Genomic DNA, 12,996 nt, shown 5'->3' with positions numbered 1-12,996 from the left:
GCTGCGCGTGCTAGCCCGCCGCCACCCGCCACTACCCCGGCCCGCCTTCGGAGCGAGGAAGGGGAAACGATGGTGGTCGTCGCCGCCGCCGCGGACGGCAAGGGGTCCGTCGCTCCGTACGTCGTCCCATCCGCGTTCTACTACTTCCCCCTCATCTCCTTCTTCCGGTCCAAGAAAATCTTTGGAGGTAATTAATTCCTGACGGGTTCAATGATCGTGTTACTATGTGCAGATGGGCGGGGGTTCCTCCGACGAGGAAGCCCGACTACGCGAGGGCTCCTAAACCCGTCAGCTTTCCGGGCGAGAGGTAGCATTTCTAACCCTAGCGCTTTTTGGCATCTGCTGGGTCAAACTCCTGATTGGGGGCACTTGCGTCTGCCTAATACCTGTTTATCAGGGAGTATCTTCTTTCGTGTGCCGTGAAATTGATGTGGCGAGTCTTTGTTTGCCCAGGTTGGACAGTCATGGCCTAAACAGCCGCAATGAGGAGACTGTTCCAAAGTAAGATATTCTCCCTTTGAAATCATTTTACAGTGGGGGAGAATTATGCTCGCATGTCTTTGACATTGACTTATCTGGTTTATTAGGTACAGAAAGGAAATTATGCCAAAAGCATCACATATTAAAGTTTGTAAAGGTTTTGGTTTAGATTAGTCAGTAGCTTTGCTTCGGCAGCGAAACTGTTGCCTGAACTGAGCGCAGTGCATTTGGATTCCTCTGTATATTGTCCAGCCGCTTTGTTTGCGCGAGCTGAGAGGATGCTTCATTCTTCTTGCTGTCTGATGGAAGTTCTTCATGGATTTTAGGGGCACTGCCGCATGGGGCAACAAATCGGCGCTCCCATCACCAAATGCATGGGGTTCACCTTGGCTCCTGGATCACAAGAATGATGGAGCTCCTGTCCCACCTGGCCACATGGATGGCCGTCCTTCTTCCCGAGGAAGCTCGATGTCATCATCGACAATTGGAAGTGACTTCCTTGACTTACCATCACACCATTTGCCAACTGCTGCAAGTCGTCCTCTAAGCACAGAGACGAGATCAGGGGGCTTGCAACTTTCTGGTTTTCCAGATTCTTACACCAATGTTCTGAAAGCACCATTCAGAAACGTTGGCAGACGGGTATGCACCTCATCTCTAACTCAAGTTGGCAACTAACTGAGATATATCTAATAGTTCATTTTGCCAATGTAGGCACCTACATCACGGGGGAAAGGTTTCAGCCTAAGTATGGATGACTTCCCAGAACTTGGCTCCAAAAATTCCGCGTCAAACAGTCAACAAGGTAAAGAACTGCGCCATTTCATTTGGTTTGCAGAAAAGTCTGTTTGCACTTCAGTTACTTACACTGTATTGTATCTTTTATTTTTTTGGAGGGTATACTGTATCGTATCTAAGCACATACTGTTGTTTGGCAACAAGTTATTTGGAACAAAATAGATACACTGCTGGTATTTTACTTTTTGGACAGGTCTACATGTTCTGTTAAACTGATGTTTTCTTGCTCAAAGCTTTAACAGTTCCATACAGTTAATTAGTCTCCAATTTTTTTTCTGCTTACTCATTGTCTTATGAGTTACAGGACAAAATTCAGGAAGGTGGCCAACTGTTGGTTCTGGTATGGCGGCGACACAAGATGAGCAAGGAAAGAACCCGATAACTGGTATACACTTGCTTCATGAATGCTATGAGCCATCCCACTCTTTCACACTTCATATCTCACAAGACTGTCATAGGTTCATAGCAATCTGTGTTCAATAACTGTAATTTCCTTTCCATATGATGCGATGTGTTTCTTTCTTATACGGCATAATAACGAAGATATTCGTGTTTGACAGGAACTGGTGAGGTAATTTCGTCTTGGAGTTATGAGCATGAAAGTATCTCAGGAATGAACTACATGTTCAAAGGTGGTGATCCTATTCCTGCTGCAAAGTTGACAGGGGGTGCTGAGCAGGCTCAACTGCATGGTCCAAAAGGTCCTAATATATGTATGCCTCCTCCGTGGGTGGATTACTGGCACCCTCCTCCTGATCAACCTCCAGATGAAGATGGCATATTGCACAGAGGAGAGGCACAGTATGGTCCATACAAGAATGCAGACCCCATTGGCTTCCCTGCTGAATCGCTTGCTCATGTTGGTCAGTCCACACTCAACAAGAAGGCGGCAGCAAGGCAACATACTGGACATGGTGGGCACTTTTCAGACAACTGGGATCCATCTCATCCTCACATGCCCGCTGATTGTTGTGCCACAAATCAACCTTGCCACGTTCTTCTAAAGGTCAAGAATGGTTGTGCAGATGTACTTGAGATTGAGAAGCAACCTATCATCAAGAAGGATCTGGCCCTCTTAGAGAAAATAAAGTGTCTAAACATCAAAGCTAGAAATCTTCGTGCTCTTAACTTGGCCAATACACATTCATCTCTACCCAAGGAATCCAAGGTTGAACACCCAAAAAGCATTAATGTCGAGGCAGGTCACGCGGCAGAATATGTTCCCTTCAGTGCTGTCACCAGTGAGGTTGGTCCTGCATTTGACAAGCTTAATTCTGTTTCTGAAAGCAGCAGTTCTGTGCCAACTAAACCATCAAATGTGCCTGCTAAGGGTGTAGTTGTTGTTGGTTTGTCAGAAGAACAAGTTACTGAATATAGTGAACCAGGAAAAGCTGGTAAATCTGCTAATTGCCATCCATATGGAAGAGGTGATATCTCAGGATATGGGCTTGACTGTTCTGCTCAGGACATACCTTCTAATGGACATGGATGGGAAGAGTACTCGATGGTTGACTCTTCACACGGAGTTGTTACGGCAGATGCTCAACAGGACCAACTTTTTTCTGGGAACGCCTCGCAGCAGGCACATGTGACAGCTGCTGATAAGGTGTCAAATTGGCTCGATTGTGAATTCCAGGTATGTGGCTATTATCTCCTTTGTACCTCGTGAGTAATGAGATGTATAGAAAGATAAAACGTGGCTAAACATGTTTTTCTTCTGTACTTCTGTAAATTTTGATTGAGATGGTCATACTAGGGTTAGGGGTAGACAAGTGAGCATCCAGGGAGATTTGTACGAGATGAATTATTCAGTATGTATGTCACTTCTACTGCATCTACCTGACAACGGTTCATGTGTTTCTTTATCCCATTAAGTTGCATTGGTTTCGTAAAATTCCTGGTTATCCACTTTTAATCGAGAACCGATTCCTTCTGCAAAACTTGCTATTTGAGGTTTTTTTGTTACTCCTTCCAGTATTGCTTTTTACCTGGTAAATTCATTTATCTTTGTTACACCTTGCTAATGTACAGTGTGTTTGTTCCATTTATAGTTGTTAAGTTCCACATAATTTCTTGAGACACATCCTTTTCCTTTTTCTTATAATGTTATTCAGCTTCTGTTACCTGCAATCCGTTAATAGAGTGCCACACACGCACACACAGACAAACACAGAAAATTGGGAAGCAAATACTACGAAAATGTTACTAAGAGTGTTGTTTCCCATGTTTGTTACTTAACTAGTGTTTCTCTTGGTGCATTCAGCATTCCAGAATGAGAGATTTGTCTTCTCAGGCTGCCAAACAACTACATGATGCAGAGAACTGGATTAGTCAACAAAAAGCAAATGCTATTACAAAACTGGAAGAATTGAGGATATATCAGTCAATACAGAGTCACAAGTCCAATGATGCACCCCCAGATGCAGATAATATGTACTGCAAACAGAAAACACAAGGTGATGGGACTACTAGTTCAACAGCAGGTACACATTATATTGTCTCTGCTGATGGTCTTAGTGTGCCTCAACCAGTAAATGGAGTCAAGGTAACGGAAGTTTCTATTGGTTCCGGCCCAGCGTCAAATACTTCAGGTGTTATTAAAGGTCCGTGGATTTATAATGTCATGTCTTCAGCCAAGAAAACAGAGGTTAACATGATAGAATACATTGCCAACGAAAGTACCCCACTTTCACATGATAACAGTACTCCAGAGCACCTACGGATGGAGAATAGGCGAAGGCATTTTGATTCACGTGAGAGAAATATGACCGATAGCAAGACTCTTGCAGACACAAAGGGTGCTGAAGCTAAATCTCACGAGGACCTCTTGACCAGGAACAAGAACATCAGGAGGGATTCTGAAGCGATTAGGCCTGCAGCTACACTTGTGTTTGGTAATCAGAAGAATTCTACAAAAGTCTCGAGTGTTCATAAAACTGCGATCAATGGTTCTACAATTCCTACCAAGGTTACCTCCGTTACAGGTCTTATTGTGGGTAGTATAATGATTGAGGATGTCGCCACTAGCCTCTCAAGGCTGAAGCAGGTCAAGAAATCAGAAAAGAATCAGCATGGTCTACAGCTTGCTGAGGATTCAGTTTCGAATGATAGTGCCATGTACAAGACGATTAAACAGACAGGCAAGAAAGAATTGCACGCAGAAGGATGTTCAAATGGTATGGCTGTTGCTGCTGCCACAGAACCATCTGAAAGTCACAGTATGGTTTTGGAGAATGTGGCGACAACGAAAAAGAGTGAAGTAGGATGGTATGCCCATGAGCCTTTACATGAAGAGCTGCAACAGCAGAATGGGGTGCCAATATTACCAGGAGAGAACCAAACATCTTATGGTAATAGAGCAAACTCCAATTTGGAGACTACGTATCATGATAAAGAAGCACCTGCTAGTTGTACTGAAGTCAAAGTTACAACTGAGCTCAACGACTGGCTGGATAGGAAAACTACCTTGGATTATCAAGGGAGGCCTGGTGGTCCTTGGAAACAAAATAGTGATGGACTGGCTTCAAGGGTGCAAAATGTTGCTGAACCGGCTGACTACTTCAATGTGGCAAACGTTGTACAGCAGTCTTCTGATCAGTGGCTGCAAGGAGCGGAGCAATTTGAGTCCAAGACCGATGATGGTACTGTGGAGCATTCAAAACAAACTCACATGGTCCCCTGGCCTGACAATACTTGGGTAAAGCATCGTGCAACTGGCAATCCAAGGCGCTACCATGTTGAGGGCCAAAGAAATGCGGTGAGTCGCTCTGGCTACGAGGAGAGGGCAAGCAGGAGACACTTGTTCCATGAATCACCAGCTCCGTCTAGGCTTCGCTGGATGCCTAAATACACCTTCCATCCTCCGAGCGATGCACAAGACAATGGCGTTCCCGAATGGTTTCATGATTCTCACCAAATAGCTGAAGGAGATAGTAGAGTGGATCTGCAGGGTGGAGAAGGCAATGTAAGCATGAGTTTCGTAGATGAAAACTTGATGATATGGAATGAAAAAGAGTGGGAATATCAGCAGCCCTTCCCAGCACCACATCGCCTTGGCCAGCAACAGGGCGGTAGGGGCCATGGCTGGTACCAGGGGAGCGGCCGCGACACAGATGTTGACAGTCAAAGGGGAAGAGGCAGACACTCTGAGTACCACTTTGTGGAGCCGGTAAGATATCGTCATGCTGCACCTGACATCCAGTGGAACCTCGGTGGTGCTGACAATTATCGGCCGTTGGTCTCACCAAGTGCAGGAGTGCACATGCAGCGCAGATACTACATTTAAGGGTTGTTGTTGGATATCTGTGCTCCATAGAATCATCATCAATCCAGTCCTGTATTCTATCCATGAATGTTCTTGTGTGTTGCTGAAGCTTAGATACCTTCTCAGCTCTGTTTCTTTCTTTTCGTGGGCATGTGAATTGTGATACATTTACTTGCGAGATGCTAGTCCTGGCGTCCTGCTGGTCTTAGGGTAACCTTTATATAGTGTAAGATCTGCGAAGAATATTCTACTTGCTGTGGTAGAATTCTCATCGAATCGTTGTTTGGGTGTCGCGAGAGAGAACTTTGCTGATTGATTTGTTCAGTTAGCGGTATTTCGAATCAACTTCACTGAGTTGAAGGCAACGAAGTGTATCGCTTTTGTTCTTCTCATGGTTTCCCTCTCTTATATACTTACTAGTACACATGCCCGTGCGTTGCACCGGGAGTTGCAAAAATAAACTTTTCATCAAAAACATCAGACGATCCAAAATTTGCCCCAAAGTCTAAATTCACATAAAACATAAATACAAACAAAAAATAACATTTCAACCTTTTTTCTTCACGGTACAACATAACTACTATGTGAGTATATTGTTGTACACAGTATGCTTTTTAATTTGATGTCATGACCTGAATTTTATGATGGCCTTACAACACTTTTTTTAAAGCTAAGTGGCACGCACATATTTGGACTTTGGGGGAAAATTTGTAAGCCAAAATATATATTTGCTCGATGATCAATTTTTCATCAATTTTGCTACTCGCGTACCAAGAGAAAATTTAGATGCTTAGGCTGATCACCAAATTTAAAGTGTCCAAGAACACGGAAATTCAATTCGGCTCCTGGGTGCGTATGCTCCCTCTACCAACAAAACATATTTCGAAGTGTGGAAAAATTTTGACAAAAAATTCTACATGTACATCTCCATAATATATGTGTATGCGTCAAGTTTCACGAAAAAATAATATTTTTTGTGGCCTATGTAAAAAAGAGAAAACTTATCCTGTGAGAAGCATTGTTTTTAGCACTGAATTTTGTCTTTTTTACACACGTCACATGATAAGTTCATTTTTTATAAAACAACTTTATGAGCGCGTATCACGTGAAGATGTACGTGCGAATTTTTTGTTTCAATTTTTTTGAAAATTTAAAATATGTGTAAGATGCATTTCAAAATATAGGGAGCATATGCTCCCAAGAACAATGCTATAGTATTTCTTTGTTCTGGCCAAAAGTAAATTCTACATGTAGAATATAGTATTACGAACTGGGAAGTGTTCATACCGATTCTCCATTAGAACTCATAGTCTCCTCAAAGCAATCTTGAAAGCAGAAATACATATTTGCTCTCTTATGTGATGCCTAGGTTAAATATGTGAAAAGAAAAGGACAATACTTGTACATACCTGCAAAAATATATATTTTCTCGATGATCAATTTTTCATCAATTTTGCTACTCACGTACCAAGAGAAAATTTAGATGCTTTAGGACGATCACCAAATTTAAAGTGTCGAAGAACAATGCTACAGTATTTCTTTGTTCTGGCCAAAAGTAAATTCTACAAGTAGAATATAGTATTACGAACTGGGAAGTGTTCAAACCGTTTCTCCATTAGAACCATAATCTCCTCAATGCAATCTTGAAAGCAGAAATACATATTTGCTCTCTTATACGATGCCTAGGTTAAATATGTGAAAAGAAAAGGACAGTACTTGTACATACCTGCACTGAAATCTACCAGTACCATCGTTCATGTGATTCAACCACTTGGCGTCCTACAGCATGATCTCCCTCACAGCAACTCCCTAGGTTAATCTATGCACATAAATCTCATTCACATATATGCATATCTTGAAGCACTTGGCGTCACACAATATGATCTCCTCACAGCAAGTCTCTAGCTTCATTCATACACATCCCATTCACATGTATGCATATCTTCAGTTATGAGGGTAGTGGACAGACATCCCGTGACATAGTATCTAAGTAGTCGTTAGAGTAAATCTTCTTGATTCAAATATATACATAATTATATACCTCGAAGTAACTTGGAACAAAGAACTGCTAGTTCCCATGCGCGGATGGTAAGAAGTCCGAGGTCACCTGATCCATCAGAGTCCTAGGCTCGTACCGTCCGCGGGCTGCCGTCTAGCCGGCAACGCAGTCGTCAACGCGACGAAGGTTCCGTGACTCAGTACCGCGGGGAGGTCGGCATCGAGCCCATTTGTGTAGTAAGTAATAGCTAGATTTGTACGTTGTTGCAACTTGCAAGCTAGCATCCTCATGAAAATCCATCAACTTGCTTATTCCAGCTATGCATCTTCGGAGGCATCACAGCATCCGTCTGTTGTGGTTGGCCGTTGGCGATCACCGGGTCAGCGGGCGAGGGCACGTACCGTAGCTTCGAGCTCTATGCCGTCAAGTCTGAGAAGATCTGTTGTGAGACCGATCGATCTAGCACAGGAACCCGTCGCGAACGGGGATACTCGGAGATACTCGTCTTTCTGTCAGCATTGTCGAGAAGGGCAGAGTCTTCACGTCAGCTTTGAGACGAACCGAAGGGATCAACATGATCGGGACCGCCGTCGCTTCCAGCACGGCTCATCGGGCCGCGAGCCCGACGGCGTCCCCGCTTCTCCGTCCCTCCTCCGCGGCTCATCGGGACCACGAGCCTGGTGGAGTCCATGCAGCGGAAACCCGGAATCAAAACCCTACATAGAACACGTACAAACACCCCTGCTAGGCCTCGTATTTATGGATATGCACGATGTATGATCTTATTTGGATGAATTTGGACGGAGGGGGATAGGGGACTCTGGTCGTGAGCAGAGGATTGGGACGGCGGCGGAGGCTGTCGTTTGGGGAGAGAGAAAAAAGGAACCAACCGGTAAGATGGCATTACGTTCTATTATGCGATTTGGTGGGAGGGCAAAACAGTCCAAAAAAAAGCGTTGACGAAACTTTTTGGCAGAAACCTTAGCTCCTTTATTATTACGCATAGACTAGGAAATCATGCCCGTGCGTTGCACCGGGAGAGAAAAAACTTTTTGTCAGCACTATCCAAAATTTACCCCAAAGTCAATTAAATCTGTAGGTCATGCCTTTGAAGTGAATCGGAACTGAAATAAAATGGTATTAGCAATATCTTAAATGTGATGAACTTTGAGAAATTTAATTTTCCACTAATTTTGTCTATTCAGGTGTCTTGTTCATTACAAATTAAATAACATTTCAGTATTTTATCCCACATATAAACATAATTCACATTGATATAAAGGAAATAGCCACATATAATCAAAATAATAAGATTCTGATTTGTTTAATTAAAATGTACGTATGACAAAGAAGTGCAGTAATTAACTTGCATGCTTAATTTATTTGTAATGTCGCAGTACCATGAGTATAATCATTCCTTGTAAGTGATGTCGATTGTAACGGCCATATTAGTTTCGTTGCTTGTTTTTCTTTATTTTCCGTCATCATGGCATCATCCATATTTTTCGTTGCTTGTTTTTCTTTCTATCTGTCATCATGGCATCATCCATATTTTTCGTTGCTTGTTTTTCTTTCTATCTGTCATCATGGCATCATGCATATTTTGTCCCATTCCTAAAACTCTATTTTATTGCTAAAATTAGCTCCCTCTTATTATCTAAAATGAAAACATATTTTTTCTTCTTATTATGATATATAAAAATATTTAAAAATGGCTTTAAAACAAAAATAGGAAAAATAATAAAGAAAATGTTTTATAAAAAAAGGGGAGAGACAACCTGGATGAAACCAGCCCAGCGGAAACCAAGCTAGGCCCACCCCGACTGAAACCCTAACCCCACCGCAACTCCCTCTGGTCTTTTTGCACTCCGCCCCCCCGGCTACCGTCGTTGCCGTCGCGCAAGGCGGCGCCGCTCCGCCCCAACAAACTATCATACGTTTTTGCAGAGTGTTTTCCATGTGCGTAGCACATAATTCCACTCATTTAATCTTGCATCATATGGGCCAACTCCCACAATCCCTCCTTTCCTTTAATATTGCACCCAATCAGCATGCATAGAGGTTTAACTCCGCCCCAGCAAACTATCATACGTTTTTGCAGAGTGTTTTCCATGTGCGTAGCACATAATTCCACTCCTTTAATCTTGCATCATATGGGCCAACTCCCACAATCCCTCCTTCCCTTTAATCTTGCACCCAATCAGCTTGCATAGAGGTTTAATTAGGCTCCAACTCAAACAGCGCTGAAGCTGCTTGTTGATTCAGGGATCGGCTTGCTGATGCTGTAGCCAGTTCGGAAGCGTATATAAATCGGTAGTTCTGGACATAAGGGAGCAGGGTGGGACTAAAGACGAGTCGTACCAGTTCTTGATTCCACGAGCGATGCGATGGTCGAAGCGGCCTAGTTCGATTGATGTTGGTGCACAGCAGCACAGGCCTGTACGCACGTCTGGGCCGGCTCGCGCTGCAAGCAACTCAGATTGGACCAGGTCGCTCTCTATCCTCTCTCTCCCATGAGCCCCTGCCGCGAAGAGCAACTCCTCCATTGACAACGCCAGGTCGCTCGATGCGAGTAGCCCCGCCGCCTCTGTTCTCTCCCGCGAGCCCGCACCTCTTCCTTTCATCTTCCCTAGCGCGTCTCCTTGCTCGGCTCTGGCGGAGCGGCCGAGCTCCCCCTCCTCTCTCCTCTCTCTTCTCTTACTCATCTCTCTCTCCCCTGCTCCCTGCCGAGCGTCGGCCGCAGCCTGCCGTTCTGAGCGGTGCTGCTGGACTCTAACCTGCTCGCGCACACTCTTGCGACTGCGAACTCGGCTGCCAGCCGTGGAGAGCACGTCCTCCATTGACAACGCCGCCTCACCCCGCGCAGGTGCTCGTAGTAGACCATGTCTAGACTATTTGACGGCAAGGTTCGCTACTGCCTGCCATTCTGAGCGCTGCCGCGCAGATCTACCCTGCTCGCGTGTACCTTCTCGTGTGTGCTGCGCAGAGGTGTTGCTCGCGGAGGGGGCCTAGCCAGAGGTTGGCCGACGGCGGGAGGTGCACGCATCGGCGCCGGCGCGGCAGAGCTATTCTCTGCTTCTCTCTCGGCTAGAGGAGGAAGGAAAAGGAAAATATGAAACGAAACGGTACGGTGGCAATTCTGTGTATTATGCAGTTTGGTGGGAGGGCAAAACGGTCAAAAAAAAGCGTTGACGAAACTTTTTGGCAGAAACCTTAGCTCCTTTATTATTAGGTATAGATATTCACTTTGTTTTACAAAATCAGCCCCGTAAGCGTAACTTGGAGGCAACAATGTTGAGTACTACTATTACTCACGACAAGTAATCTTGTTGCAAACGCTGCATTACCTTCGAGTTCAATGTTTATTTCAGGATGACAAAGATTTAGCTAGATGAGAAAAAAAATCAGTAGCTCGACTCCAAATAAGAACCTGGTGTATACTACTAAATGATATTAGCCATGTTTCAGCAACTATTATTAAAAACTTTTATAGCTAAAAAAAATCCATCAAGCGTCCGCAGCTTGCAGGGTCTAGAGAGGCTGGAAGAGCCGCACGTAGTGTCCATCGGCGTCGTAGGAGTGCTAGCGGTGCCAAACGGTGGCCAGATCGGGGGATGACATGCCGACGGGGCCGATCTCGCGCGCACGTAGCCGAACTGGTTGCAGTTGTTCTCGATCTCCTCACTTGATAGAAGCTCTAGAGGGGTAGTCCTGTAGCACGGTGTTATAGTGTGATCTTAATTCATATACTAAAGGGAGGCTAATTTCTGAGCGGAGCGAGACCCGTCGTCGGTATATTTGAGTTTATCAGAATATATGATATCACACGGCGTTTGTAAACCGCCTATATATAAATCGTGTAAGCTGGTTTATCAGATTATAAGATAACACACGGCGTTTGTAAATACTTCCCGATATAATGAAGTATTTGCTGGCTGGCGTCCGTGGTTTTTCCCCTTCTGTGTTGGAAGGGGCTTTTCACGTTAAAATCTTGTGTCTCCGCTGCGTTTTCCTTTATCGTTCTTCGTTATTTGCTTGTCGCGTTTATAACACACGGTGTGGACAACGTGGTGGAGCGTCGCACGTCTGGTGTTGGTGTCTCCCCCTCGTGCAGGAGCTTCACCATGGCGTCGTCGAGCTGGAGCGGCTGCCCGCCGATGGCGGCCTCCCGGTGGTCGGGCGTGCGGAAGCGCATCATGGCGTCGGTGCCGTGCTGGGGCGCGCGGGAGGAGCTCGAAGGTCTGCGGCAGGTCGAGCGTGAGGGTGCGGAAGATGAGGCGGATGAAGGGGCCCGGCTCGACGCGGCACGGGGAGTCGGTCGGGGTGATGTAGGAGTACGCGTAGCGCCGCCCTTGGTAGTCCGCCTCAAGGTCAAGGGACTCGGCCGGGGTGAGGTACGCCTTTGTGGGGGCTTTGAGGTCTTCCGGCGGCAGGACGACAGCGGTGGCGGGCGGAAGGCCATCGTGGCAGGGGCGGTTGACGAAGGCCGGCGGTCTTTCACTGAGGGTATCTTTAGCGACGTGGCGCCCAGCGGCATGAAGAGGTAGGCGCTTGGTGGCAGCGTCTCCATCTCGGTGAAGCTCGTACGGGACGTACGACAGGGTGGATCTGCGTGTCAGCGTGAATCAGGGAGCGCTAGCGCTTATGGCTGCTGGGAGTAAAATGACAGGCGAGATTAAGGCGGGCTATGTTGCGAGATTATAACAATTCCAATAATATAGCCAATTGCTGGCTATAACAAGATGCCATGTCATTTGTAGTCACTATATAGCTAACATGTATAATAGTTAGTTATAAGAATGAAGTACTTTACAAACATATGAACCACATTTCACTCTCACAGAGTGCTTAGGAGCACGTGCAAGAGCTGGTTATTGCATAAGAGCTTACTCATCTTCTCTCTCCTCTTCTCTCTCCTCCAAATCATCTAAAATATATTATTTAATATTTTATAGTCAGCTGACTGGACTCTATTATACTTGCTCTTAGATAACTGACACCATGCACGCATGCTTTGACTTCCTCCTATTGTTGACTTCAATTCAAAGGGCTTGGTACGGGATATTGCATGACAAGATCTCACCAGTTTCGAAACCATTGTTCCATTGTCTGTTTCTAGTACGATCCGCCGCTTCAACTTCAGCTTCTTAAAAGCAACTCCAATAGTATAGATGGTTGTTTGCTATAAATAAGATGCCATGTCATCTATAACCAATATGTAGCCAACAAGTATAATAGTTGGCTAAGTGAATGTTCTAGGACGTCGCCTAGAGGGGGGGGGGGGGGGGGTGAATAGGCGGTGTATAAAAACTTCTACTAGAGAGCTAAACTAGGCGGAATAAAACTACAAGTGTTTACTAGTTTAGCTCAAGACCTAACAACTAGGGGTTTACCTAAGTGCTCCAATAAACTATGCTAGCATGATGAGCGACAAGGAGATAACAAGATATGTATA

At 45.1% G+C, this 12,996-nt stretch overlaps 1 protein-coding gene across 1 annotated transcript; it reads left to right on the top strand.

Annotated features, from left to right (window-relative positions):
* The first annotated feature begins 456 nt into the window (after positions 1-456).
* LOC127294594 (uncharacterized) lies at positions 457-5,928 on the top strand. Its single transcript, XM_051324445.1, has 6 exons — positions 457-501; positions 807-1,122; positions 1,195-1,285; positions 1,583-1,663; positions 1,839-2,914; positions 3,542-5,928. The coding sequence occupies exons 2-6, from the start codon at positions 916-918 to the stop codon at positions 5,561-5,563; spliced, it is 3,477 nt and encodes a 1,158-aa protein (XP_051180405.1). The 5' UTR covers positions 457-501; positions 807-915; the 3' UTR covers positions 5,564-5,928.
* The last annotated feature ends 7,068 nt before the right edge of the window (positions 5,929-12,996 follow it).

The sequence above is a fragment of the Lolium perenne genome, chromosome 4, assembly GCF_019359855.2.
Source record: "Lolium perenne isolate Kyuss_39 chromosome 4, Kyuss_2.0, whole genome shotgun sequence".
Classification (NCBI taxonomy): domain Eukaryota; kingdom Viridiplantae; phylum Streptophyta; class Magnoliopsida; order Poales; family Poaceae; genus Lolium; species Lolium perenne.
The sequence above is the reverse complement of the archived record's forward strand: the minus strand, read 5'-3'. Positions and strand labels throughout refer to the sequence as shown.

What these genes read in the sequence shown, in the direction of transcription:
- LOC127294594 (XM_051324445.1), top strand. Translation starts at nt 916, where the DNA reads ATGGATGGCCGTCCTTCTTCCCGAGGAAGCTCGATGTCATCATCGACA. An exon ending in CGCGTCAAACAGTCAACAAG is followed by an intron (nt 1,286 to 1,582) that starts GTAAAGAACTGC and finishes TATGAGTTACAG; the next exon opens with GACAAAATTCAGGAAGGTGG. An exon ending in GGCTCGATTGTGAATTCCAG is followed by an intron (nt 2,915 to 3,541) that starts GTATGTGGCTAT and finishes TGGTGCATTCAG; the next exon opens with CATTCCAGAATGAGAGATTT.